This window comes from Spermophilus citellus (assembly GCF_964194105.1).
Source record: "Spermophilus citellus genome assembly, chromosome: 9".
NCBI lineage: Eukaryota > Metazoa > Chordata > Mammalia > Rodentia > Sciuridae > Spermophilus > Spermophilus citellus.
Window position 1 is genome coordinate 4,945,189 of NC_138191.1, and position 27,906 is coordinate 4,973,094.

Consider the following 27,906-nt stretch of genomic DNA (forward strand, 5'->3'; position numbering starts at 1 on the left):
CCCACAAAGGGATGCCCATCCCCTACGTATCTCTAGGCCCTCCCAGAAGCAGACCTTTGGGGACAACAGTTCTCAAAGTGTGGCCCCCAGATCCGCAGCGCCTGAGAAGTTGCCACAAATACATATCCTCAGTCCCCTGGACTCGCTATGTTAAGGGCCTCTGGGAGTGGGGCCCAGTGAGTTCCCCTGTCACCAGCACTTGGGGTGATTCCAATGCAGGCTCGAGTCTGGGACCACTGCTCAGAAACCAGCGTCCACTCGCACTTTCACAGGCTGCAGAAACTGTTCTTAGAGCAGAAGAACCACGCACGGCCCTCGGCCCTCGAGTTCGGTGCCCATCACGCCGGGTAGTATGAGGGTGTGGTTTTCTCCCCATGTTCATGGGGTTTTCGCAAGGACATATGGCTCCAGGGGCCACTGTCTGTCAGTGCCTCCTGTGTTGCAAGGCTCAGAGGAGGGTCAACAAGGGGCCAGGCCAGGGCCCATGGCACCAGGAGACAGGGCCCGAGGGTCAGCTGGGTCTGCGTCACACGGTCACACTGTAGCAAACAGAAGTAGGGCAGGAAGATCGGGAGGACCCCAGACCAACATGGAAATGGGAGAAAGCTCCACTAGGAAGGCGGGGAGGTATAAATGGGGAAGAGACGCCAGTGGACAGACGCCAGTGGGAATGAATGCAGGGATGACGCCAAGGACCCACGGGTGGGACCAAGGCAGAGGACAGGAGCTGACTTCAAAGAAAAGGAAATGGGTGAACGACACTCCCCTCACCCGGTGCTAACAAGGCTGGGCAGGTTGTGCTTTTCAACACAAGCCACCACCACCCCCCCAAGGCTCTCTTCCTGCAGTTTTGGTCATCTTTCGGTCACATAAGCATGGAAGAAAGAAAACCAAAAATCTATAAAGGGGCAACACACCCCGACTCCCTCGGGTACCAGCTCTGGACCCCCTCCTCTCTGGAAGAGTGAGTCTCTCTCTCTCTCTCTCTCTCTCTCTCTCTCTCTCTCTCTCTCTCCTATTTCTTAAATAAAATTTACTCTTTTATTCTTGCCTCAGCATTCCTCTGGTATTTAATCTTCAACACTGGGTGAACAAGGACCTGATCCTTATTTTCAAGGCCAGTATTACAACCATGCAGCTAACTACACATCCTTAATTCCTCCCACCCATCCATGCCTCTACCTACTTGTTCATCTGTCCATCTGTCTATTTTTCCATCCATCCACCCACCCAATAAGCAAAAAGAAAAAAAAATTGATCATTAGTGAAAAACTCCTAGGGGTTAAGTTCTATACTAGGTGCTGGGCATCCAAAATTAAATACACTAACCAGTCCCTGGAGCCTGGGTGTGGTTCTCTATTCTATGCTCATGCATAATTCATTAAAATTACAGACCAACATTAAATATGAGCACATAGATGTTCCATGAACCCCAACGAGTTTGACAGAAACTGTGTTTGCTCTGTTTTATGGTAACCACCTTGCTTTCTGGGAACCTTTAAATACCCAATTCCGAATCTTCCAGCTCCTGGAGAAGGCTTTTCTCTTTCTCAATTTGCTCTGACTAATTTTTTTTCTAACTGCTTTCCAGCCTGTTCTTTCAGTTGTTCAATAGCTTTCAGCTTCTTCTTTAGGTTTCTGTTCGTCTGTCTGTCTACTTCAGGGTCACCAGAAGATGACGGAGAGTATTGATGTGATGTGCTCTGTGGAGCAGGAGTAGGTGCCAAATCTGGCTCTTGTCATTTTTTGCTTCCTGCTCACCAGCGTTCTTAGCTTCATGCTTCCTTTGGTTTTTGAGGGCCGTGTTTTGATGACAGCTTATCATTTCCTGGCTGTGGGTTCACATTCTGAGGTGGCTCCTCTTCATGCAGTTTGGAACTGGTGACTGGTTTATTTCTTAAACCTGGAGGTCTGTAAGCTGTGGCAACTTCAGCGTCCTCACCGGGCTCTTCATTCAAAACTGCTTCATAACTGGTAACTGCTTATTCTTGTTGCTGGGAATATCCCATCAAAAAATGGCTGCCAAGAAATCTCCCACGATTCTGCGTTCGATGGCACCTTGTGCTTGTGCAAGACAGAGCCAGTGTGGTGCCAAATCTTGTACCCATTATTAATGCATAACCTGGGAGCACATGTGGCTGTTAAAATATGCTCACTGTCTGGGCACCGAGCAAAATAATAAGTTTGTAGTTTTTAACATCCCACACTTCCATTTTTCCCCTCAGATTTCCAAATCCAGCTGGGACTCCTATATGTCCAGGAGTGCAGAAATAGAGTGCACTGCAAGACCCCATCCCAAAGTCAAACGCAGGGTCACATTCCAAGTTGAAGATCATTGCCTTGGCAGGCATAAAACCATAAAAGCACAAAACCTGGTAGAGCTAGAATCACACGCTACATCCTAAATGGGGCCATTTTTTTGGTAACTGCACTCTCCGTCTGTTGCAATGTAGTGCCCTTTGTTCTCCGTAATATGAAGCTCCTGTCTTGTTAATATCACCAACACAGCAGTAGCTTTTTTATTCCATAGCTCTGTAACCTTATCGGCTTTAAAGAAATTTTATTGGCTAAAGCTGCATGAGGTCCAGCAGAGTTGGGGTGCTGACACAATGTAACAATTGAAGGTGCCCCTTTACTCCCTGGGACATGGACAGCCACCTGAAATGGTCGTGGCCCAGGTGGTAAAACAAAATCATCCACTTTTTGCAAATGTAATTCACTTACAATTGTGTCCAAGTTGTTGTTTTCAAAGAAGTGAACTTCATTGTTGACATTTCGGGCACAAATAATTTCATCTTCTGACCAGGATGGACACCAATTTTGCATTTTTTTTTTTCTGTATGAAAGATTTCAAACATGTCCCAGTTTTCCTGGGACAGTTTTCACATCATTAAGCTGCAGGTTGGGTAATCCAGCTGGGCCGTCTTTAGAAGTTTTCTCCATTGCTCCAGGAAAATAACGTTCCCTCCTCACTAAAGGCATAGACCTTTGCAATTTCCCCAGATTGCCTTGGAAACACTGTGCTGTCTGTGAAATGCAGTGGTCTGTCCACTTTCTGATCCTTGGACTGTCAATAGCGGCATGGACAGAGCCATCTTGTCCCAGCAAAAGGGACCCGTTTGGTGTTAAACACCTAGCAACAACTGTCATAACTAAAGCACAACAGTTCTTTCAGTGTAACTTAGGATATCACCTGTGCCAACCCCATCGAGAGCAAGGAACACTAGAGGCTTTGGAAGAGGAATTCTTAGGCAGAAGGACGACCTGAAAACTATCAAGACTCCAGAGTCGGAAGATTTTGTAGTCAGCTGTAGGCCTGCAGGTCTTCCTAACCCCCTCATAGGCAGACTTGGCTTGTTTACTAGCCCTAAGTGACAGAAATAAAGGGACCTCTACCAAACAGAGGCTCTGCCAATAGAAAGATATTTTACAAAAATAAGATGCCGTTAGAATCTTGACGATACCTGATGGAGGCATCTGTTACATTATAAAAACTAAGTGTGGTGTTTACAGTCCTGATAACTCTGGCAACGTATCTGTCCCCAATAGAGGCCACGTCCTCACTGGCTTTGTCACGGAAAGAACCTCTGAGCTCGTGCACTTCCTGGTGAAAAGTTACTGGTTTCTCTCGTCCTCGTGATAGTCATTGATGGGTTCCAGATGCTGCGACATTCGTTTTGTAGAATCTCGTTCCAGCACTATGTGTTTTTGTTCCTCTCATAGAAGCCCTCCCTCCCACGTGACTTAAGGCCTGTGCTTTCTCAGCGAGACTTTTACTATAAACCCCTTGACAGACCCAGAACATTCCTAAAAGGAAATCACAAACTGCTTGCCCCTCTCAGCCTGAAGCAGCTTTACAGCAGTCAGGGTGGCCTTACCCAGAAAGGAGAATGTGACCCGGGCAAAGACAGGCAGCTAATCATCCGAGAAAGGAATGGAGAGATAACTCTCTCCAGAGGAGAGGGAGGTTGCCCTTTCCAACACAAGCCATCACCCTCTGGAAGGCTCTCTTCCTGCCTTTTGGTCACCTTTCGGTCACATAGGCATGAGAAGAAAGAAACCAAAAATCTATAAAGGGGCAAGACACCCCCCATTCCCTCAAGGACCAGTTCTGGACCCCTTCCTCTATGAAGGATTCTCTCTCTCTCTCTATCTCTATCTCTGTCTCTATCTCTATCTCTGTTCTGTTTCTTAAATAAAATCTACTTTGGGCTCTTGCCTCAGCATTTCTCAGGTGTTTAATCTTCAACACCAGGGGAACAGGATCGCATTCTGATTTTCAAGAACGTTCTCACTTGCACTCGGAGCTCACGAGTCCTCTTGCACCATCCTCTGTGCCACCTGACTCACCGCCTGTTCATCAGCTCCATGAATAAGTGTTTCCACTCCCCCCACAGGGCTAGGAAGTCTTTTGCCAGAGAATCCAAGGAGCCCATGAGTCAGCTCCCCAGACCAAGGTCCGGACCCCTCTTCCAGGTCCGTCCTGAGCTGTGGGGCTGACCCTGAAGACAGGAAAGGGGGGAGGAAAGAATCTGGACTTGGGCTCGGAGTTCACAGAATCCTTTCCCCCAGGGCAGCTCTGCTGGGCCGGGCCCAGGGCTGAGCTGGTCCTCCCCAAGAGACAGAGTGAGAGGCTGACGTGCAAGACTGAGATGTGTCCTCAAGATGGGTCAAGGACCACGCCTCGTGGGGTCTGGTGGAGACGGGAGGGTGTCATCTCTGTTATCCTCCAACCACTGCCCCACCCAGGGCTGGACACGCCATGGCTCCCACCTCCCACCCACCCTCCCCTCCTGATGTTCCCAGCCAAGCCAGGGAGCCAGCCTGACCAGCACCTCTGAGAGGAGCGGCCATGCCAACCGCGGGGGCCTCGCTGGGGCGGAGAACCTCCCGAGAGCAAATGCCCTCCTCCTCATGCTCCTTAACCCCACGTGGGTTCAGGCACCGTCCCTATTTCAGAGATGTGATAATTCTGAATGAGAACCAGCAAATTTCCCAAGGACAAGCAGCCAAGAAATAAGACAGCCAGGATTCAAGCCCAAGTCTGTAGAGGGGATCCACAGCGGAGTCCCCCCACGGCTCCCTGCTGACCTTCCTCCCTTCCACCTGCCTCCTTTCTCACCAGGAAACCTCCCAAATCACAGCCCCTGGCTGATAATCCTGAATCCAGCCAACCAGGCACAGTGGCACATGTCTGTCTCCCAACTACTCAGGGGACGGGTGCAGGAGGAACTCGAGTTGGCGGCCAGCCTGGGCAACACTGTCTCAAAAAAAAATTTTTTTTTAAATAAAAAGTACTGGCCTCCGTGCCCCCGAGTTCAACTCCCAGTTATTGAGGGCAGGGGGACGAAATCCATCCATTTACTTATTCTTCCTACAAAACCCTGTCTTACGGGATGCTAAAATAGAACCTTTTCACTGTCTCCATTTTCACGGTGACTCCAAAGCTGAGGGATGTTAAGTTCCTACACTTTCTAAAGAAAGGTTCTTGACCAGCTGTAGAGAATGTTCTAGGCAGGAGGTAATAAAGTCCATTGATTTTATCCATCAAGGGAAGGAAAGGCTGAGATTGTTCAAACACAGGCCCGAGCTTCCCCCTCCAAGGCAGGGGAGCCGGAGCTTCCCTTCCCCTCTAAACTGGGGCAAGGACCTTGAAGACCACCCACCAGAGGGCTGGACTGTGTCCTGTGGGATTGGAGATGCAAGAAATGGCTCCTGGCTCACGTCTAAAGCAATCTGGAAAGGAGAGCCGGGCAGCTCCAAAGCACATGAGGGGAGGCAGCTTGAGAGGTGACCGGCACTTCCAATGACCTCCAGCAATTATTAGGGTCCCACGGGCAGATATGAATCCCCACCAAAGGGACCTGCCTGCAGGACTGACCCCCAACACAGTCTATGTAGAGCCTTCTGCTGGAACCCGGGGGCAGGAGGCTAAGTAATCAGTTCACAAGGAGGGGGGAAGCTCAGGGAACCCCCAAAAGCCACCCCAACTGAGGGAGTCAGCATTTGAATTTCCACCACCCCAGGAGGACTCCAAGGTCAGTATTTTGTTTGTTTGTTTGTTTCTGTGCTGCGATGGAACCTAGGGCCTCCGGCATGCTCTGCAAGAGGTCTACCACTGAGCCCTATCCCTGTCCTTCAAAACCAAATTATAAATGCTCCTGTCAGAATACCTTCGTGATCCGTTCTCTGTCCCCTCCCTCTCCCTTAGAAGGGCCAGGGTGGAGGAAAAGGAGGCTTGAAGGACAGAGAAAGGCTGCCGCATGCTGCAAGGCGAGCCCTGGACCCGCAGGAGAGGCACCTTGACCGGGATGGGACCCAACTTCTCATCATCTGAGAATCGAGACCCCAAGTGACTAGGGAGGCCATAGGAGGGCTAGGTTATAGCTCAGTGGTGGAGCGCCAGCCACCTGCACAAAGCCCTGGGTTCAATTCCCAGCTCTGCCAGGAAGGAAGGCAGGCAGGCAGGCCTGTGATCCCAGCCATTTAGGAGGCCGAGGCAGGAGGATCACAAGTTCAAGGCCAGCGTGGTGAACTTAACAAGACCCTGTCTCAAAATAAAAAACAAAAAGGGCTGAAGATGCAACTCAGTGGCAAAATGTGCCCATTGGTTCTACCTCAAGTACAAAAAGTAAATGAAATAAAATTAAAAACTAAGCTCATCTTCCCAGATTTGTAAGGGTCGGAGCCCTGTGTAAAACACCTTTTTCAGGCACTCTCCGTCAGCTCTTTATCCCACAACCCTCACAGCATGGACGTGTGTTCAACCATTCAGCCAAGATTTAGTGAGCAGCTACTATGTGACAGGCCCTGTGCTAAATAAAGATGAGGATGACATGGTGCCTTGAGATGAGTAAACTGCAGTCTGAATATCAGGAGGAGGGGGAGAAGAAGGGAGACAGAGAGACGCATAAACCAGTCCTTAGCACTACAGTGTAATAAAGACTACTATAGAGGCCTGTATTATTTCCAATGGGAGATAAGAGCAGGTGGCCCTTACCTGTGCCTAGGACCTGAGATGTCACCAAGGAAGTGGCATAGAAGGTTGTGGGGGAGGGGGTTTCAGGCATTGCCAAGAGACGGAAGAAATTGCACACACACAAATCATGGAGGTGCAAAGGACTGGCAAGATGGGGAGGCCAGAGCAAGTGTCCTGGGTGTGGGCAGTGCTCCTTCTTTCTGCCAGCAGGGGGTGACTTTAGCAAACTGTTCAGGGAGGAGGTGTGGGCTTGGGTCCGTGGAGCTGGGCTAGCAAATATTCTGTCCACTTTGGTTCTACGATCAGGGTTTCTTCTGAAATGCCTGTTAGCAAACACAACTCACCAGAATCAAATTTTCTACCTGAAACATACACAGTCCCCCACTCCTGTACCCTCAGTCCTCTTGGTAAAAGGGCAACACTAGCTGTATTATGCTGTGGTGAACTTTTCTTGTTTCTGGTTGACTCCTTCAAAGGACCCCACATTAGCTGCCTCAGCCATCAGACCAAATAGCTCCTTGCTGCTGCATCTTGTCCTAACTCCACGTTTCTCTACACGTCACTGAAACAAAGGTTTCTTTGGTCTCCAGAAGTACTTCTACCCAGGGCCCAGACCCAGGCCTAGGGAAGGAGACAAGTTTCAGAAACAGAAAAAAAGTCAGCGACGAACTCGTGAAGGTCTTGGTGCAAACCTAAAGACCTAGGACTGGTTCTATGGTGTTGTAGGAAGGCAAGGTAGGGTTTTTGGAACCAGCTTTATTTGCCAAAATAACGAATGTACCACAATGTAAAAGTCTAACTCAGCTTTTTTCCTTACCCTGGGTGGCTACACATTATCAGAGCTCGGTGACTTGACCCTGAAGAGGAGCAGAAGGGTCTGGACTCTGCCCTAGTCAGCTGTTCAAACACCTGGCTTTAGGTTCTTGAAGGTGGTCCCTTGGCAATCCCCCCACCCCCTCCTCTCTCCCCAGGGCAGAACCACAGTGAGAGGGAACGGATGGCCAGCAGGGGGAGCCAAAGGGCCAGTGATGAACAGAGAAGAAAGCCACTGGTCCCCAAGCCCTAATACAGCTGACCCTATGGGCTGTCCTTCCTAGCCCCATGCTCTGACCTCAAGTGGACATCAAAACAGAAAGGAGACATTTTCAGTCCCACATTTGGGGCAGGGGACCAGGCAAACACTACCCTCACACCAGGTTTTTTGAGGGCTCTTCCCGGTTCCTTGAAGAGATTTTATTTTCCAAGCCTGCTCATATCCTGATCAAATTTTGAACAGTAAATTCGCATGTTCCTAAACAAATGCTGCAGCTCTGAGATGCAAAAGGCACTTTGTCAAAACATAGAATAATCTGTCAGCACGCAGTGCAGGTCACAGAACTGGCGGATCTGGCGATGATTCATCCTCTGGAGAGTAAGTGGCAGACAAGATGCTGTACTTAGGACAGATTTGCCACAATCTGTAACTCAGGCAAGGGCACCCAGAAACAGAAACTGAGTGTTGGAAACTTTGGCAAATATTGAACATCAACAGGAAGAAACTGGGTGTGGTCATTAAAACGGTAATTATGCCTCTGTGGGAAGGTTTGGTAAGAAGTCAGGAATATTTGCCTTTGGGGTGGGGAATACATTGAAAGGAGTTTTCTTCCCTCCCTGGGAGCGGTTCCCTCTACACAGACTTGGAATATCCCCCCTCACCTGAGAGACTCGGAGCAGGCACAAGGGCCTCTCACTTGGCTCAAGATTTAAATCCTTTGCCCTTTCTTTGATGGCTTATAGTGTTTTCTCATTTTCTTTCAAAATTTATTAAGCCCATAGTTCCATTATTTTAATGTTATAAATTTTGAAAACTTTCACATAGAATACAAATATCTATTTCGGATCTAATTAAGGTGCCAAATACCAAGACACAGGTGTCACCTCTCACCTCATCTAACAACCATGGAGAAGGGGCTCTCCCAGGCTCAGCCGGTTCTTCTGTGGCTGATCACTTAGGCTGACATCAGGGTAGGGCTTCCACCATGGAGGCAGAAGCAGAGGGAGGGAGGGGGTCTCCAGGAAAAGAGGAAGAAGGATGGGGGTTCGTAACGCGGGACACGGAGCGAGCAGGGCTGGGAAGCTGTCGGGAAGTCTCCATTGGTTGTCCAGGGTTCCTGGGCATCAGGGGGAGAGAAGGCACCATGTGAGGCACGTGGGCCAGTCCCCAGGGGACGCCTCCGCACTGATGTCTGTTCAAATCCTCCTGTGAGTGGGGACTTGCCTCTCTGCCCAGTGAAAGCCTGGTCAGTGGCAGCTGTCACCCTGACATGTACCCAAGAACAGCTTCCCATAGCACCCCAGGACAACTGCACAGCCACACGGCACCCTGGACACCTAGCCAGGAGGTGGAGAGGGACTCCCCCTGCTCCCCCTGGAAGGATAAACCCAGTATGGGGAGGGGAGAGGTCAAGTACATACCATGAGGTCAAGTTTAAAAAGTAGACCCACGTGGTACATTCACCAGGAGCACAACCCTGTGAAAGTCAGAGGCACAGGAAAGTAGAAGGGACACCCAACTGGAAAACACAGGTAGAACTCTGAACTGTTCATATTTTTATTTTCTTCTCTGTAACAATGTCTCTTCAAAATTCCTAAAAATTCCTAAGCTTACGGCCCTTTGCTCCTTCTGCCCCACCCCCCAGGACGCAGGGCTCTATTCTGCAGTATGGAGAAAACATGCTTTGCCCTCTGGCCCCAGACGTAAATCATTACCACTTAGGAACTGGCCAGCAATGCCCCTTGCGGGCCCCTTGCAGGATTCTAATGATAAACCAAAACCCGAAAACTCTTTCTTCCCATAAACACACCCATATCATTATTGACAGAATCCACTTTTATCCTGGTATCAAAAAGTATACTAAAGGGCTGGGGATGTGGCTCAAGCAGTAGTGTGTTCGCCTGGCATGCGTGCGGCCCGGGTTGGATCCTCAACACCACATACCAACAAAGATGTGTGTCCGCCAAATACTAAAAAATAAATATTAAAAATTCTCTCTCTAAAATAATAATAAAATAATAAGTATACTAAAAATTCATCACTAAACTGACTGTATTATATTTTTCCCCTCTTCAGTTTCTTTGCTAAATATCTCACTGTCCCGGAGACTTCTGCTCCTTATTCTCTAGGTGTCCACTGTGTCCTTGGCCTTCTGGATATCCTTGACATCCCGTGGCACCTCCAGGGGCCCTCCGCTCAGGCTCTCTGCAGTCCAGGCTGCACACCGGCTTTCCGGACCTCAGACACCTGAAGTCTGAACGTGCGGTTGCTCCTTTCTCTTCCTGGTTCCTTGTGGGGATGATTCTGTCTTCCGGATCCCAAGCACGTCCCTCGGGAAGACCCGGCTTGACTTCCCCACCACAGTGGGAAAATCTGCTCCCATCCCACCCACCAGCCCCTGGCCCTGGAGCGCGCACCCCCTCCTCCACAGACGGCAAGCCCCCCCAGGGAATTCCACCCCTCCTCTACTGACTGGGCCCTGGTGCCTCTTCTGAGTGCCCAGACCCACAAGCGTCTCCTCCTGGTCAGCCTCCTGGTTGGCCTCCTTCCCAGGCGTTGGGGTGAGTGGGATGGTTCCAGTGTGCCTGGGACTCATCCTCCACACTGCTGGGCCTCCGCCAGCTTGGCTCTTTCTGTGGTCTTTGTTCTTATTGTTTATCTCCAAATAGTGACCACTCTAGGTGACAAACTGAATTACACATTGTCCCGACCACAGTCCCTTTGAATCGTTTGGGTCTTGAGCTCTGGTGACTACTTCTGCAATGCGGCTGTGATGTCATTTCCCTATGACTGGATCTGTCAGCTTTGTGCTCCTGCGGTTGTCATTTTGACATATGGCTACTTAGTTTAAAAATAAAGAATTCAGCTGGGCGCGGTGGCGCCCACCTGTCATCCCAGCCACTGGGGAGGCTGAGGCAGGAGGATCGAGGATTCAAAGCCAGCCTCAGCAATGAGCGAGGCCCTAGCAACTCAGTGAGACCCTGTCTCTAAATAAAAATATAGAAAAGGGCTGGGGATGTGGCTCAGTGGTTAAGAGCTCCTGGGTTCAATCCCTAATAATAATAATAATAATAATAATAATAATAATAAAGAATTCGGTGCCAGGCAGTGACACACACCTGTTATCCCAGCCACTCCAGAGGCTAAGGCAGGAGAATTACAAGTTCCAAGCTGGCCTGGGTAGTTTAGTGAGACCCTGTCTCAAAATAAAAAATAAAAAGGGCCAGGGATATAGCTCAGTGGTAAGGTGCCTCAGGAGGCAGGGAGTCAAGTTGTACCTTATAAGGAAAACAACCTTCCTCTGCCCTGCCCCAGGCCCACTCCCCAGAATGTCACCTTTAACAAGTTTACTGCTACTCCTTGACCCAGACCTGACCTTAGTCACTTCAGCCCGATGCTGAATGAGTCCTGGGTGGCTGCTCTGAGGGACACCAGCACGTGGCTTTCTCCCTTGTAAGGAGGTGACAGGTGCTTGGTTCCCAGCTGTGCACACCCTGGAGCTTTGAGGGATCTGGTAATAGAAAAGCATCACTATCCTCTCAACAAACTCAAAACTACCTGATAAGTATTTACTATGTTATTACTACTTTACTATATTAATAAAACTCGTTATGATTATCATCTACTGTAATACTAAGTATTGTACACGTGTTACTTCCTTTCGTTTTCACACCTCTAACAGGAAGGTATTTGCATCTCCGTTCCCTCCACTCCCATCCGCTCCACCCCACCCCTGTACTGGGGATTGAATCCCACCAAGCGCGCTCTCCCACTGAGCCACACATCCCCGCTTCTTTTTATTTTTTATTTTGAAACACAGTCTGGCTAAGTGGCAGAGGCTGGCCTTGAACTTACAACTGTCCATGGCATCTCCGTTTAAGAGAACAGAAGGGAGGCTCAGAGGGGTACAATTAGCTTGCACATTCTCAGGCTTCCAGCCAGGGCACAGTGTGTGGGGGCGTTTACAGTCCTGGGGTGAACAGATGCTGCAAGTGCTGTGGTCAAGCTATGAGACCCAAGGACCACGCGCACAGGGAGCTGGGCTCCAGAGCCCAGTCACAGACTGGACAGCTGGGTATTCCTGTGTGACCATAAGTAAATAACATCCCCCGTCCCCTTCTCTGCTCAGGGAGAAAGATGGGGATTGGAAAGATCTATTTGGAGCTCACACCAAATACTCCGTTGGTTCAAGCAGAACTATACAGAGCTGCCAGGTAGAGTGGCTCACGCCTGAAGTCCTAGCAATTTGGGAGACTGTGGCAGGAGGATCACAAGTTCAGGTTGAGCCTGGGCAACTTAGAGAGACCCTATCTCAAAATTTAAAAAGGGCTGGGAATGTAGCTCAGTGATGCAGTGTCCCTGGGCTCAATCCCTAGCACTGGGGGACTATACAACACTAATGGAGTGACCCTTGTAAAGAATCTCTGAGGGCCGGGCGAGGTGGCGCACGCCTGTAATCCCAGCAGCTCAGGAGGCTGAGGCAAGAGGATCACAAGTTCAAAGCCAACCCCAGCAAAAAGCCAGGCACTAAGCAACTCAGTGAGACCCTGTCTCTAAATGAAAAATACAAAATAGGGCTGGGGATGTGGCTCAGTGGTCGAGTGCCCCTGAGTTCAATCCCTGGTACAAAAAGAAAAAAAAAAAAAAAGAAGAAGAAGAAGGAGAAAGAGAAGGAGAAGAAAAAGAAGAATCTCTGAGGGAATTAAGGCCATGATAAAGTCAGAATCGCTACTTCACAAGTGTTTTCGTTAGCTTTTCACCACTGTGACCAAAAAGACTTGAGAAGAACAATTTTAGAGGAGGGAAAGTTTATTTGCTATTCACGTTTTAGAGCTCTCTTTCCATAGATGGATGACTCCTGGCTCTGGGCCTGAGTGAGGCGGAACACCATGTGGAGGGGTGAGGAGGAGGAAAGCAGCCCAGGAAATAAAGAGCTTCACTCAGCAGGGACAGAAGGTAAACCCCAAAGGCACACCCCGTGACCACCTCCTCCAGCCACACCCTGCCTGCCCTCAGTCCCCACCCAGTGAATCTCAGTGGACTCAGAGGCGGATTCCATTAAAGCTCCCATCACCCCATCATTTCACCTCTAAACTTTCTTGCATTGTCTCACAAATGAACTTGTGGGGAACGTCTCCTACCTAAACAACAAGGAAGAGGGTCAGTGACATTAAAAGTGCCGTCATTTGCTTTCTATTATAAGAAAGGCCGTCCACTCCTGGGTATCTGTCTCCAAGACAACTGAAAACATCTGCCTGCACAAAAGCTGAACATGAATGTCCGTGTAGTCTCATCCATAATAGCCAAAAAGTAGGGGAATCCAGCTGATGAATGGGTCAGTACTATGGAGCCATGTATTCAACCAAAGGAAGAATTAAGGGCCCTCACGTGCCACGGGACAGAGGAACCTTGAACACACGGTGCTAAGTGGAAGAAGCCCGTCACAGAAGGCCACAGACTGCTGACTTCATTGACATGAAATGTCCAGAAACTGTCCTGGCTTATAAGCGTCTTCATCAACAGCATCATGAAATATCATCTTTGATATTTTTCTGTGGAGGAAGGGCCCAGAGGCTAAGATGCCCAGGGACATGGGAGTCATAGGCCCCTGCTGCCCCGTAATTGGTCTGAGGAACCCAGCGGGGGCCTTAAGGGGCTGCACTCCTCCTGCCAGGCACCCTGCTCGAGGACCTGGGCCCCACCCTTCAGAGCTGGAGAGTCAGGTGGGGAAAGCTCCAGGAACATTCCAGAAAGCCAAGGGACGATGGATAGGACCTCCTCACTGTGAGTGAAATGGAGTGCCCCAAGCGGGGAGCTTGGTGGGGCAGAATTGGAGCCCGGGAGAACCGGGGGAGGAAGAGGGAAAAGAGGCATCCTCAGAGGGAGCCCGCGCCCCGCCCTCCTGTCTGGAAGCCCAGAACTGAGCCTGGAGGAGAGAAGGACCTTCCTCCTTCAGTGACTCTGGCCTTCCAGTGGAGCACGAGTGGAAAGCAGACGCCCCAGGGGACTCTCCACCTTCAGCTCTGGGGACAGAGGGCAGGGCTGGCCTTCCTCCGACTGTGGGAGGACACAGACAAGGAAGTTGGGCCTTCAGGAAATAGGAGATGGGTCTCCCTGGACATGCCCCTGAGCAATGGGCAGGGGTCCTAGGCTCCTCTTTGTTCCCACACACTTCACCTACCACCCCAGGGAGAGCACCACACTAAGCCCAAGTTCAAAGTCCCAGCACCCACTCCGCGAAGGGAGGGTTGGAGCAAGACCCCTTTCCTCCCCCGCCCCTCTTCAGGGCCCACTGAGTCTGCTCCTGCACTAGGTCTCCAAGTGAAGGTCCAGGAGAGTTGGAGCACTAGGTGCAGGAGTGCCACATTGCGCCGCCTGGCCACCAGGAGCCAAGAATATGCCACCCCAGTCTCCCTCCTTGGTTCCATCCTACCTCCCAGGACTCCACCCTGTTGTCCTTTGTCCAGCAAAACCTCCATGTCCATCTTTGAGCACCTGTCTACCTCCCCCGCCATCTCCTCCACCCCAGACCCTCAGTACCTCAACATCGGCTTCTGACTCTGTCCAGTCCAGCACCTCCCCAGCCTCCAAATCTCTTGATGTCCATCAAGGCCCCTCCTGTTCCAAACCTTCCTAACCACCCACACCCAGGGCTTAGAGGTGGGGGCTTTCTAACATGCGTCTGTCCCTAGGACCCTTCCTTAAAGTAAGACTCTATGGAGAAGCCTGATGAGAAATATTTAACGGAATATCTAGTTTCTCCCGTGGAAGTTTTCTTTCCTACAGTTTGTCATTGCAGGACTAGTTCTGCCTCGAGGGGGGACCTGCCCTGCAGCTGCACCCCACAGCCCTGGTCAAACCTGTTAGGACGTCTGTAGGAGAGGCCACACTTCGCCTCTGAGTCAGAACGGACATCTTCTATCTTCTGGAGGAAAACAGTCCTGGGGGTAGGATAAGATCTCTGCTTGACGGAAAGCCAAGAAATGAGCCTGAAATGGTAAGTACACAGGTCCCTCTCCTCTGGACTGGATGGCCCCAGCCACCTCCTAGGTTCAAGGTTTCTTTTCCTTCTGGAAGTTTTTAAGGGAAGACTGTACTCTTGAGTCCTTCCACCCCTTACATACCCAGAACCGTGGATGTATCACTTCCTAATTTCTACCCATGCATCTCATTAGTGTCATGATAGTTTCAGAATCCTAAATCTAAGCAGATGTTTTCAAAAGGAGACCAACTTTTAAAGTGCTTAGTGGCATACACACGAGCTTTGCACGGCTGAGCTAAATAAGTACGTGACTATTTCTCATACACGAACCTCCACATCCGTGAAAAATAGGATCTGTTTTTGAGAGATGCGAAGCTAGTTTGCACATACCTACATGCTATGTCAGGTGGCAATGGCATAGCAGTCCCTACGCGTCTCTGTAAGGAACAAGATGCTCTCTATTTATGTGACGTTAGGTGCAGATTCTGCAGAAACATTCCCACCACCTGCAGGGGGCTGTACCTTTCACAGCTCTGTCAGACCTTTACATGCACAGTTTAAAAAAAAAGAAGAAGAAGAAAAGAAAAGAAAAAGAAAAATGTAGGGCTCTGACTGCGACTGCAATACCGTAAGGGGCCATGAGACACTCTCTGAACCACACCCCATGGCAGGGAGGCTTCTGAGCCATCCCTGAGGACCCACTCCTGATCTTTATTTCCAATTTCACTGGCCAAAACTTTTTAAACGATACTGCCTAAGGCTATCAGAGATGCTGGAAAGGCTGTCTCACTTCTAATGGGAAGTGTGAGGTGTTATTGATGTTCTGGAAAGTAATACAGCAATAGGAATTTATATTAAATATGCATAAGCCCTGCACCCAGCCGTTTCACTTCTGGGAGTCTGTGCCATTAAAAAAAAAGCATCCATTTAAGGATGTATATAAAGATATTTACTCTGCACAGTGGTGCTCGCCTGTAATCTCAGTGGCTCTGGAGGCTGAGGCATGAAGATTGCAAGTTCAAAGCCAGCTTCAGCAATTAGTGAGACCCTAAGCAACTCAGCAAGACCCTGTCTATAAATAAAATATAAAAAGGGCTGGGGATGATGTGGCCCAGTGGTGAAGCACCTCTGGGTTCAATCCCTGGTTCCAAAAAAAAAAAAAGTATTTCATTGTGAGAAATAGGCATATAAGTAATATGCATTCAGTTGACGAGTTAGGAAGGAAAGCATGTAGAAGTGTCCAGAACCCCATTAACTTCTCCTTCACAATCCCAAGGTGCACCTCCACCAGAATACCCACACCCCTCCTCCCTGTCAGGCTGGACAGTTCTACTCTTCATCCTAACCACAGTTACACCATATCACCGATTTTTTTAAAGGTATCATAAACCACCAGGTGCTGCAATGCACACCTGTAATCCCAGTCACTCAGGAGGCTGAGGTAAGAGGAGCAGGAGTTTTAAGGCCATCCTGGACAACTCAGAGAGACCCTGTCTCACAATAAGAAATAAAAAGGGCTGGAGACATTTCATTGATGCAACGCCCCTGGGCTTTTCAAAATGTGGGTTTTAAAAATGAAATTCTGGAGCAGAGTATGGTGGCACACACCTGTCAATGGGTAAAAGTAAGTATCCTAGCCAGAAACGAGGAAGAGGCTCCCAGGCCCTGGCCACTGGCATCCCCCTGAGTCCCCTAGCTACATAACATCCCCGAGCCTGCTAATCCAGGTGTCGCCTTTGTGCAAATGTAGAAAAGGTGTCTCATCCTCCTGATGTGTCAGCCAGGCACCAAGGTGGTGGTTCAAAAAGTGCAGCACACACTGAATTTCAGCCTGCACTGACTCCCTGTCAGAGATTTTTTTGTGCAGAGCACTCTTATATAACTATCCTCAGCAGCCCTGCCTAGGGTACCTCTGGGGACCCATCCACCGCCAACAGCCCACCCAGCACTGGTACCCCACACTTCTTCAGACTGGCAGCCTGGCTCCCGGATAAAGCAGCTGAGCCATGCGTTTTTTGTGAGCTATCTTATTGCAGCTATACAATCCATTAAAATCACGTTTCTAAGTAAACTGAAATGAGTTCCTCTATGGCTGTGGGCAGAGAATTCCCTTGAGTCAGATAGGGTATCTCATCCTTCCCAGTGTCTCCTGCAATGAGGATGGTTTCTGGCACACGGAGGCACTTCCTGAGCATAAATGCGTTGAATAAAAGAACAAATGATTGCTATTATGGTTTGGATCTGGAATGTCCCGCAGAAGCTCACATGTTGAAGGCTAGGTCCCCAAGGCAGCAGTGCCCAGAGTGATTAGATCGTGAGGACGCCGAACTCATGGATGGATTAATGCACTGATGGCTGATGGACTCATGGGAAGTGGTGGAGACTAGGCAGGTAGGGCATGGTTGGGGGAAGTATGTCACTGGGGGTGTGTCCTTGGGGCCTCCTCCCTCCCTCTCCTCCCCCCTAACTCCCTCCAGGCTACCATGAACTGAGAGTTTTAATATGCCCCACCTTTCTGCCCTGACGTTCCACCTCACCTGAGGCCCAAAGCCGACTGTGAACTACAAGTTCTGGAACTAGAACCTCGCGGCGCAACGGTAGCACGTTTGACTCCAGATCCAAAGTTCTGAAATTATGAGCCAAAATAAATCTTTACTCCTCCAAGTTGTTTGGGTCAGATATTCTGGTCTCAATGAAGAAAAGATGACTAACAAAAATGGCAGAATAAGTACCTTGGTCAGCCAGAAACATCTAAAAATGTTACTTAAAGTATAAACATTTTTATTATGCAGTAATGTAAATTTATTTATTTATTTATTTTCAGTACGGAGAATTGAGCCCAAGGGCACCCTACCACTGAGCTACATCCCCAGCCCTTGTTTTTATTTTTCATTTTTTTTGATTTTTGAGACAGAGTCTCACCAAGTTGGCCAAGCCGACCTTGAACCTCCAGTTCTCCTTCCTCAGCCTCCCAAATAGAGTGACTGGGATTAAAGAAGTGCACCACCACACCTGGCTGAAAGTCCTTATCAAAGTGCCACAGTAAACAATTCAGTAGGATATCTTAAGAGGTTAAATCTAAATAAAAACAGAAACTCCAGAGAAATAAGAACAGCTTGGAAGCTGGGTTTTGCCTGAGGGCATCTGCCAGTACTCAAGATCTTTTCCGAGGAGGGAGCATATTGGGGAAGCCCTGTCTCCTGGACCCCTACATAAAGCTGAGCTTTTAAAAGCCCCACATGTAGGGTAAGTGTGAGGTAGAGATGAACCTACACATCTAGAGACTCAGGAGAATTTGCCTTCTTTAAATCTGGGTCCTGAGTTTGAGGGGGAGGGGACTCTCAATTAAACAAGCTAGTCATCCCTCAAGTGTGCCCCCAGAATCTGCTAAGACAAACTTGCTATAAAGAAACCACCTTCAACTAAGAGGCCTCCAGAAATTTCCACCCACAAGGTTTCCAAAGACTGTGTTCACAGTCAAAAATCACAAAACAAAAGCGGGTGCTGGGTGAATCGGGTGCTGGGTGGAGCGGGTGCTGGGTGGTGGTGCATGCCTGTAACCCCAGCAGCTCAGGACACTGAGACAGGAGGATCAGGAGATGGGAGGCCAGCCTGAGCAACATAGTGAGACCCCGCCTCAAAATAAAAATGGAGGAGTGGGAGGGACACAACCTGGAGACATATCTCAGTGGTAGAGCCCCCCTGGGTTCAATCCCCAGCACAGGGGGAATTTGCTCACAGTTCCAGAAAGAAAAGAAAAGAGAGGAGAGGAAGGGAAAGAGAGTTAAGGGAACATTAGCAGACAAAGGCTGAGGACTTTCCAGACAGAGAAAAACATCATTTGGGGGGGGGGGGGGGCTGGGGTTGTGGCTCAGCAGTAGAGAGCTCGTCTAGAATGTGTGAGGCCCTGGGTTCGATCCTCAGCACCACATAAAAATCAATAAATAAAATAAAGGTACCAAAAAAATATTAAAAAAAAAAAACATCATTTCCATGGGTTCAAGAAGATTTATGAAGCCCAAGCAGGTTACACACAAAGAAATCTAACCCTGGAAGCCAGGTGTGGTGGCACACATCTGTAATCCCAGAGACTCTGGAGGCTGAGGCAGGAGGATCATTAATTCGAGGTCAGCCTCATGAATTTAGACCCTGTCCGAAAATACAAAATACAATAAAAAGGGATAGGGATGTAGTTCAGGAGCAGAGCGCCCCTAGGTTAGGTCCCAAGTGTGGGGAGGGGCAGTCTGTGCGCCTATCCACACTCAATCCCACCCCTTGATTGCTACACCCACCAGATTCCATTGTAAATGCCGCTTCCCTGCTCCCCACCGCAAAAACAAAATATTCTTTTTTTAATTCTAAAAGTATGTCACTAAAGCAAACGGAAGAATTTGCTACCGTCCCTTTTCATTCCTGTAGAGACGCAGAAGTTCAAGGACAGGTGTTCTGTGCACCTGTGCTTCTCTCCAACCTCTGGGCTGCCCACCCTCCAGAACCCCCTAGAAAAGCGGAACATAGGCCCTGGCCTGAGCAACGGCTCCCCGCAGCCTGGAGCCCACCTGCCCACTGAAACCAGACCAAGGTCTCCTGGCCTCTAAGGACCCTCGCTTGACTTTGCTGGGAGTGGGTGGGTCTCAGGTGAAGTTGATTGCTGGGCACCAGAAGATCCTTCTGCCTTAACCTCCTCTGAGCGCCAAGATCCATCTCCAGGACTGTGACCCTGTGCGCCAACCCTAACACGGTTGACCCCTCCGCAGGGGCCCAAGAAAACCTACCCCGCGCCCCGGGCCCCTCCCGCGACTCTCCCCCAGGGGCCCTGCTCTCTGCCCGCAAGAGGGCGCTGTCTCCGCGCCCCAAATTGTCTGCCCCTGGGCGGCGGCCGGGAATGGGGCGAGTACTTTTCCAGGGAACTGAATAGCGCCGAGACGCGGTCCTTCCTGATAACCCCGCAGGGCGGCGAAGGGGAGGCAACCCTGGGAGGAAGGGTTCCAAAAAGGTGCGGCTCTCGGCGGCTTACCCATCCCCGTCCAGTGGGCTGAATTCCACAAAGTTGCACCGGGAAGAGGGGAAGGCAGTAAGAAGGAAGTGGTCTCCATCTGAGGTCCAGATATTTTTTCCCCAGGATTTAGGGAGAAACTTGCCCTGCTTGGACAAGGCCTAGAGGCAAGGAATGTCCAGCAAAAAGCCCCTTCATCTCCCCGACCCCACCCTCCTGCCTGAAAACACTGATGCGGACAATAGACCCTAAGTCAATGAGTCATCTTCTCTGAAGGGGGCTGAGGGCTTGGCTTGGCTCCAGTGGGAAGGCTGGTGATTCATTCAAATGAAACTTCAGGGATCGGCTGGGTCAATATTAACAGAAGCTGCGTTTGGCTCCTCCCAGGGGCCCCCATGGTGCCCCATGTGTGAGCACCTCATGATTCACAAGTTCATGGGGCTGCCAGCTCCTCGGGCCACGATCCCCAACAGAAAGGACCCCATCTCTGAACGCAGGGAGAGAGAATTCTAGTGGGGTCCTCCATGGGCTGGTGATGGGGCTCAGTGGTGGAGCACTGACCTGGATGCTTGAGGCCCTGGGTTTGACCCCCAGCACCATGAAAATATAAAAATAAAATAGAATGTAGCTTCAATCAACTCTACAGTCTTTAGTGGTCTCAGAAACCACCTCAGACCCAGACTCACGCATCTCAGATGTGCCAGCTACGCCCCACCTCCCGATGGTGAGAGAGTGGATGGGCCCCACCCCAAGGCCCATACTGCACTGTTACCACACCCAGAGCAGAACATGTCTTCAGGGAGCTGCTAGGACAATCTCTGCTCCACTTCTAGGGACCCCAAGCTCCTCGCAGCCCAGACACCACTTCTTCTCCAGTCTCACCCTAGATCTCTACTGGAGACCATTTGAGTCTTAAGATGGCTTCCCCAAGGCGGGGCGTCTTTTCTAATTCACATACAGTCTCCTGATGAGCTAGCAGCAGCCTTACAGGGCAGATGGCCAGTGAGTCAGTCCAGAGGTTAACAAGGAAGCAGACTTCCTGATGGCTGGTACAGCCAGACCAAGGAGGAATCAGAAATCATTGGAAAGCCATGTCACAAGGATAGATTCAACAATAACAACAACAACAACAACAAAAATTTATTGTGCAATTACCCACCACTGGATTGGACTCAGACAAGCCCCCAGAGGGCATCTCCACCTTCCCAATTTATTTGTAGTCCTTGAGGGCATCATTGTAGATCAAAGCCAAGGCCCCTAGGAAGGTGACATACTCCTGGAAGTTCACCTCCTGGTCCTTGTTCCGGTCCAGGTCTTCCATCAGCCTTGAAATTTCAGCATCCTGCAGCTTCTAAGGTGTCAGAAAGGAGAGTGCGGACTCAGGAATGAGCCCCTGGATGCTCTCCCTTCCTCCTCCCAGGCAGTTCTGCTCTCATACATTGGCTCTGCTCAGGGACATCCACCTTGGGTTCAGCCTGGCTTTACCTCTCTTCAGTCCCTGCTCCTCCCTTGGGGGACTGAACACCAGGATTAGACTATCCCCACCCGGGAGGGAATGGATCTGCAGCTCAGGGAGGCCAGCGGCCCAGGGCCTGAGTGTGGCAAGCGTGGGCCAGATGGCTGAGTGGGCAGAGGGGCCTGGGGAGGAGGCTACTCACGGCGCCGATGGAGAGCTCCTTCTGGATCAGTTCCTTGAGCTCCTTCTTGCTCAGGGTGCTCTTGTCACCCTCCCTGCCCGAGTACTTGTGGAAGATGGCCACCAGCAGACCAATGGCCTGATCCAGGGGGCACGCCATGACTGAGGGCTGGACCTAGAGCTGGTGACAGAAGGGCTGGTCAGCGTCACAGCACCAGGGACTTCTTGCTCACCACACCCCCCCAGAGCTCTGTCCCCACGGCCTGCCTGAACCACCCAGCCTCAGGCCACACACAGGTGGCATCAGGAGGCAGCGCAGGAGAGGTGGGAGCAGACTGAGGCCAGGGGACAGCGCCCCAAGAGGCCACCGCGGGGGCATAGAGACGGTTCAGGGTTCTGAGGAGCGAACGGGCCGATCAGGCCGTTCCGATCAGGCCGAGGACTCCTTTCCAGGGCTTCCAGGAAAAGGGAAGGAGTGTGACTGGGCAGCGGAGGGGATGGAGGCTGCCCTCACACCTCGCAGGGCCACACACGGCGACAATGACACACCCAGGACACACCCTCCCGCACCCCAGGAAAGCCCGGGGCTGCCGGGCACAGCCCGCCTCTCCCAGCCGACCCTCTGGCCCCAGCACCGCGGACGGGGCCAGTGAATCCCGACCCCGACGGGGCGGCAGGGGGTGGCGAGCGGGGACGCCTGGCCCGAGGAGGACCCCGGCGCTGTCCCGGCGAGAACTCACCACGATCCAGGCAGCGGAGCCAGACGGGAGCGGCGAGGGGACGGGCTGTGTCGCAGTCCGGCTGGCCTTATAGCGGCCGGCCGCATCCGGGAGGCCGGCAGGGGACTGCCCACCGCCCCACCCCGCCCCGCCCCCGGGTCCCCTGGATGTCCACGCCCAGGGCTGTTCCGGGTAGGACGGGATTGAGAAAGCCTAGCAGCCGGACTCGGGTGTCTAGGGGAGACCCCTGCAGGCCAGGTGACATCAGAGTTCCCCCCAGATTCTCATAGTTCACTTTGCCCTTCGTGGTCTATGACGGGGCATGGAGAGGGAGCTCCCGGGGAGGCGGTCATCCCGGCATCTTCCGCAGCCACCGGCCGCCAGTGCTCGGATGTGGCCCTAAAGTAGTGTGGGGAGGGGGAGAGGGAGGGAGGATCTCACCAGAGACCGGTGTCCCCCACCCCCTCAGGGTGATCAGGGTCAACTTTAGAGGAGGGAGAGAGAGCAGCCAGGGGTCGCAAGATGATTCACAGACTCGAGATCACCCGTCCCCACCAACAACAAATTCCTCTCGATATCAACACTCCACCCCCCACCCCCCCCACCCCGGAATTCCACTCCCACAACCATCTCACGTGGAACTGCGCACCCGCCTGAGCCAAGTCCGCCCCCCGCCCCGCATTAGTTATTCACTCTTGAGTGAAAAGTTTTCCAGATCCTCTCTTGAGAAAAAAAAATCTAGAGCGGGGAGGCAGAGGGAGAAGAAAGCACTGGCCCCCAGAGACAATTGGGGCAGGGGAAGGATGCTTCTGAGAGGGGATGCAACAGAGGGAAAGGGCTGGAGCAGAGCCAGACTGCCCGGAGAGCTAGCCACAAGCCAGAACTGATTGTCATCACTGCCTTCTGAGCCACACCCAGCTCTCCGGCCTCTTCACTCTCCAAGTACTTTCTCTGTTAGTTTCCTCTGCAGCCTGCAGAGAGCCTGCAAAAGCCTCCCTGTTTTTCAGGAGGGCAAAACTAAGCCAGGACAAGCTCCATGACATTCACACCGAGGGACGGCAAGTGGGGTGGGCGCTCAGGACCCTAACACCCAGAAACTGTCTCCACTCACTAACGGAGGACATCTACGTGCCCTTTCCCACCCACACCAGAGGAGACAAGACACCTTCAAGAACAGCCTCCAGACACTTGAGATGGAAAATCTTTATTGCCTCTGCTAGAAGAGTCTATCAGGAAGGAAGAGGAGGGTCAGGGGCCAAAGAGGGTCGTCAAAGGAGCTAGAGAGGTCAACAGCTGTGGCAAACAGAGAGGGCAGAGGGGAGCCCCGGTCATTGGTTGTCCTCCAGGAAGAAGTCATTGTAGGCCATGCACAGCGTGGTCAGGAACACCGAGTACTCCTTGAAGTCAATCTCCTGGTCGCTGTTTTTATCCAGGCTCTTCATCAGGTCGTCGATGCTGGTCTCCTTCATCTTCTGCAAGGGTCCAGGTGGAGGGACAGCTCAGAAACCCCTCCCCGCCCTGCTCCACCATGCAAGACACCCTCAACGTGATCTCCAGCTAAGTCAGCACCCCTGTATGCATGCTGATCCCCAGAATCTCCTCCCACCCCCCCGCCCCAGCCCACACCTGGCTCAGGGTCTGGCGCCTGGTAGGGATCAGTGACCTGACTTCAAATAAATTACAATAGGAAAGTTAGCCTAGTCTCTCCTCCTCCACATCTTCCCCTGTTAGAGAAGTGATAACCTAAGGCTGGGGATGTGGTTTAGTGGTAAAGCTCTTGCCTAACATGTTTGAGGGCCTAGGTTTGATCCCCAGGATTGCAAAAAAAAATAAAAGCAAAGGACTAGCCAGGCATGGTGGCACAAGCCTGTAATCCCAGCTACCTAGACTCTGAGACAAGAGGATCACAAGTTTGAGGCTAGCCTGGGCAACTTAGCAAGGGGCTGGGAATGTAGCTCAGTCATATAGCACCCCATGTTCAATCCCTGCTAATGCAAAAATCATGATCGTCCTCCACATGCTAATACCTAATAAAAAAGAGCTTAAGGATTATGTGACACTGAGCATCATCTAAATCTCAGACTTATTCTGTCCTGTTTGTTTGTTTTGTTTTGTTTGTTTTTGCCATGCTGGGGATTGAACCTAGGTGGGCTGTTCCACTGTGCCACATCCCCAGCCCTTTTTATTTTCAGACAGGATCTCACTGGGTTGTGCAGGTTGGTCTCCAACTCGGGATCCTCCTGCCTCAGACTCCTGAGTGGCTGGGATTCCAGGTGCACCCCTGGCAGTAGTCTGTCTCCATGAGAACAGTACATGGAAGCTGAGAAGCCCTTCTGTGCCTTCCCGTAGGAGAGCTGGACTGAAGCTCAGCCTAGCATGGGGTTGTGCTGTCGGTCTGGTCCCCTGTTCTCTCACCCTGGTTCCACCAGAAGGGTGGAGACAGAGCCCTGGGGATGGGACGGGAGGGAACCGCAGACAGGCAGATGCTGCCTTCCCCTGTCTTTGCCCTCAGCTCCAGATCTTCCTAGGATCCAGGATGCCGGCACAGGTGGAGGTGGAAACTACCTCTTTGCAACAGGATCCTGGTTCTTCTCTGGGCTCCTGTGATAGCTAGGCCCTCCCCGGGGACTCTGTCCCCTAGTAACTAACCCCTGATGAGCTGGTAGCTAACCCTCTGCCTTCATCAACTCCAGGACAGTGCGATCCAGGCAGGAAGGTCCGAGAGCAGACCGGGGACACCTGTCCCTGCTGCATCTTCTGCCCATGGGGGCACCGCTCTAGGGAACTTCTCTCTGGGGCCCTCCAGAGTTCAGGATGTGACAGAAGGATGTGTCTCCTTCCTGCCCTGTGTTCCCCCGCCTCCAGGCCAAATTGTAAAGGAAAAAGGGAGGGTAATGCGCAGGACTGCCCTGAAACTGCAGCTCAGCCTCTCTCTGGACAAATTCCATATAAGTTTCTTGATGTTTTTATTCCTCCCCTGCATGGTACTGGGGATTAAACCCCAGGGATACCCTACCACCAAATTACATCCTCAGCCCTTTTCATTCTTTATTTTGAGACAGGGTCTCACTGAGTAGCCCAAGTTGGTCTTGAACTTGTGGTCTTCCTGCCTCGACCTCCTAAGTCTCTGGGATGACTGACCTGTGCCACCGCAACCAGCCTGAGCCTTGATTTTTTTTTTTAACTGTCAAAATAAGATGATGTCTACTGTGGGCCTTCCCCTCTGTCAGTCACCTCCCTTCTACCTTCTCCATCTGATAATAATCAGCTCTGTCTCCTTCCTACCCTGTGTTCACAAATTAACCCTTAATCTGCAGGTCAGCACCATCTGAGAGGCTCTGCCAGGCACAGCACACAGAATCAGGCAGGGTCCCCCCTTGACCTAGATACCTGGCACTTTCACCCTGCAGGATTCCTAGCACAGGCTCCGCCACTTCTGTCACAGCCTGGCCCCACCATCAAGAAAGCATCCAGGGCTGGGGCTGGGGCTCAGTGGTAGAGCGCTTGCCTTGCATGCATGAGGCACTGGGTTTCCATCCCCAGCTCCACATAAAAAGCTAAATAAACAAAATAAAGGTATTGTGTGCATCTACATCTAAAAATGTTTAAAAGAAAAAAGAAAAGAAAAGAAAGTATCTGCCTCTGATTTTATAGCCCTTGCGCAGGCTTGCGGTGTAGCCCAGGCTCAGCCCTTCTCCTTCTCAGCAAGCCTGACTCATGCCCAGCACAGAGATCTAGAACTCTGTTAGCTTGAGAAGTCCACCCTCTTCCTTCTGTCGCTGGCCATACCTTTCATCCATCCCCACTCCTGGCTTAGACCTGAGTCCACCAAGGGCAGATTTGTGACCCCCAAAAGGACCACTCAGACTTTGTTGCGGGGGGTGAGAAGAAATGGTCACCTACCTCCCCAAGACTTAGCTCCTTCTTGATCAACTCCTTTAGTTCCTTCCTACTCAGGGTCAGCTTGCTACCCTCTCTCCCCGAATATTTGTGGAATGTGGTGACCATAGTGGTCAGGGCCTTCTCAAGTGGAGTCTCCATCACAGTGTGCAGCTCTAGAGCAGGGAGAGGAGAAGTCAGAGTCCTCAGGAAGCCAAACCTTCTGTCCACCATCATCACTAGCCCACCCAGAGCCCCTCCCTCAAAGGACTGGGGACTGGAACCCATGATGAGACCAAAATCCAACAGCAGAAGGACATTACAGTGAGACTGGCCAGCCCCCAAAGGAACTGCGGACTCCTCCACTAGGGAGATGTTGGCAAAGGGGGCTAGGGACAGAAAGAGGACAGATAACCTCCCCAACAGAGCTAGTCACAGAGAGTAGAGCAGAGAAGGGGCCAAGGTTTTTTTCTCTGCCCTGTCCAGCCTGAGCACTGGTTTTACCTCCTCTCCTCCAGCACCTGAATCACCTGACATCAAGGAATGTCTTGCTGTAAAGTAGGGGACAGGGCAACGGGTGTCCGAGGGCAGGAGGGGCTGGGGCTGAAAGCTCATAACAGGAAGCAGGAAAGAGGTGATTGGACTTGCCTATCTGACCTCTGGTCTCAGGCCAGTGACTTGCACCCAGGAGGCCTGGAGGCCAGAGGACTATGGACATCTAACTCCAGGGTCTTTCTGGGACCTGGACCAGAGGTGGGGTTGGAATGAGGGCCTCAATGCTGTCAGCACAGCCACCCCTCGGAGATAGCTGAGCTTCTGCAGCTCAGACTCAAAACCACTTCCCCTCAGGGAAGGAGGAGGCCCTACCCACGGACCTTGAGCAATGCAGCCGGCCTGGTGGTGGAGAGCCCTGAGCCAGGAGGAAGAATGTCTGGCTCTTGGCTCCAGCCCAAAGCCCACCCGTCAGTCCTGGAGCTGGACCCATCATTCATCTCCCACCTCCCCAAATCCTCATCTTCCCCCCCCCCCCAGGCTCAGCCAGGACATGATGGCAGTCACACGTCCCAGCACTCTGCCCTCTCCTCCCGGAGCACACACTCTCTTGCATAGCCGGGCCTTCCCTGAGGAGGTCTCCGTGGCTGGTCACCCTGCAACCTGTCACCCAGCTCAGGCCAGCAGAGGTGAACAGAGATGAGAAGGAGGGACTCACCAGGGAGGGCGCGAACCCGAGGAGTGCAAGCAGCCGCCGCCGCCTCCCTCCCAGTTCTCTGCCTTTATTCCCTGGCTCCCAGTGCCCAGGGGATCAGGGAGAAAAGGCCAATGAGGAGGGGTCAGGGACGCGAGGACACCCAGCAGAGCCTCCTGGGAACGACTGGGGAGAAACCCCTGCTGCACATTTGCCTTCCTTGTATACAGGTGGGGGGCACGGAGGGGGCACACATATCTACAGTTCCAGAAACGTCATTTTTCTAACCCAAAACCAGAACTCACCATCTGATAGAGCAATAGGCAGAAGAAGGGAAGTCTGGCTGTTTTGGAAACAGAAGCCTAGGAGGAATGAGCCAAATAAAAGGTATCTCCCCAAGGCCGAGGGCAAGGCTCCACATTGGAACCCGCCCTACCACCCTCTCCAAGAGCAGAGGAGACACCTGGAGATCCCTGACTGTCAGTGGAGGAGGTAT

The 27,906-nt window shown here is 51.5% G+C and overlaps 2 protein-coding genes and 1 pseudogene across 3 annotated transcripts; all 3 read right to left on the reverse strand.

Moving 5' to 3' along the window:
• Positions 1–1,498: 1,498 nt before the first annotated feature.
• LOC308657057 (eukaryotic translation initiation factor 2A-like) lies at positions 1,499–2,838 on the reverse strand (annotated as a pseudogene). The gene has a single exon. The product of its transcript is annotated as a eukaryotic translation initiation factor 2A-like (transcript).
• Positions 2,839–21,093: 18,255 nt separating this feature from the next.
• S100A6 (S100 calcium binding protein A6) lies at positions 21,094–22,518 on the reverse strand. The gene is made up of 3 exons (XM_081306674.1): positions 22,367–22,518; positions 21,649–21,807; positions 21,094–21,341 (listed from the first exon to the last, which is right to left on the reverse strand). The coding sequence occupies exons 2-3, from the start codon at positions 21,784–21,786 to the stop codon at positions 21,201–21,203; spliced, it is 279 nt and encodes a 92-aa protein (XP_081162800.1). The 5' UTR covers positions 21,787–21,807; positions 22,367–22,518; the 3' UTR covers positions 21,094–21,200.
• An 810-nt stretch (positions 22,519–23,328) lies between these two features.
• On the reverse strand, positions 23,329–26,414 carry S100A5 (S100 calcium binding protein A5). Its single transcript, XM_081306673.1, has 2 exons — positions 26,249–26,414; positions 23,329–23,817 (listed from the first exon to the last, which is right to left on the reverse strand). Exons 1-2 carry the CDS (start codon positions 26,384–26,386, stop codon positions 23,674–23,676), a joined length of 282 nt encoding a protein of 93 aa, XP_081162799.1. The 5' UTR covers positions 26,387–26,414; the 3' UTR covers positions 23,329–23,673.
• Positions 26,415–27,906: the final 1,492 nt, after the last annotated feature.

Excerpts from the sequence above, each read along its gene's own strand:
- S100A6 (XM_081306674.1), bottom strand. The coding sequence starts at position 21,786 with ATGGCGTGCCCCCTGGATCAGGCCATTGGTCTGCTGGTGGCCATCTTC. Across the intron at positions 21,342-21,648 it reads AGGAGCTCTCCATCGGCGCC|AAGCTGCAGGATGCTGAAAT; the intron begins GTGAGTAGCCTC and ends CTGACACCTTAG.
- S100A5 (XM_081306673.1), bottom strand. The coding sequence starts at position 26,386 with ATGGAGACTCCACTTGAGAAGGCCCTGACCACTATGGTCACCACATTC. Across the intron at positions 23,818-26,248 it reads AGGAGCTAAGTCTTGGGGAG|AAGATGAAGGAGACCAGCAT; the intron begins GTAGGTGACCAT and ends GGACCCTTGCAG.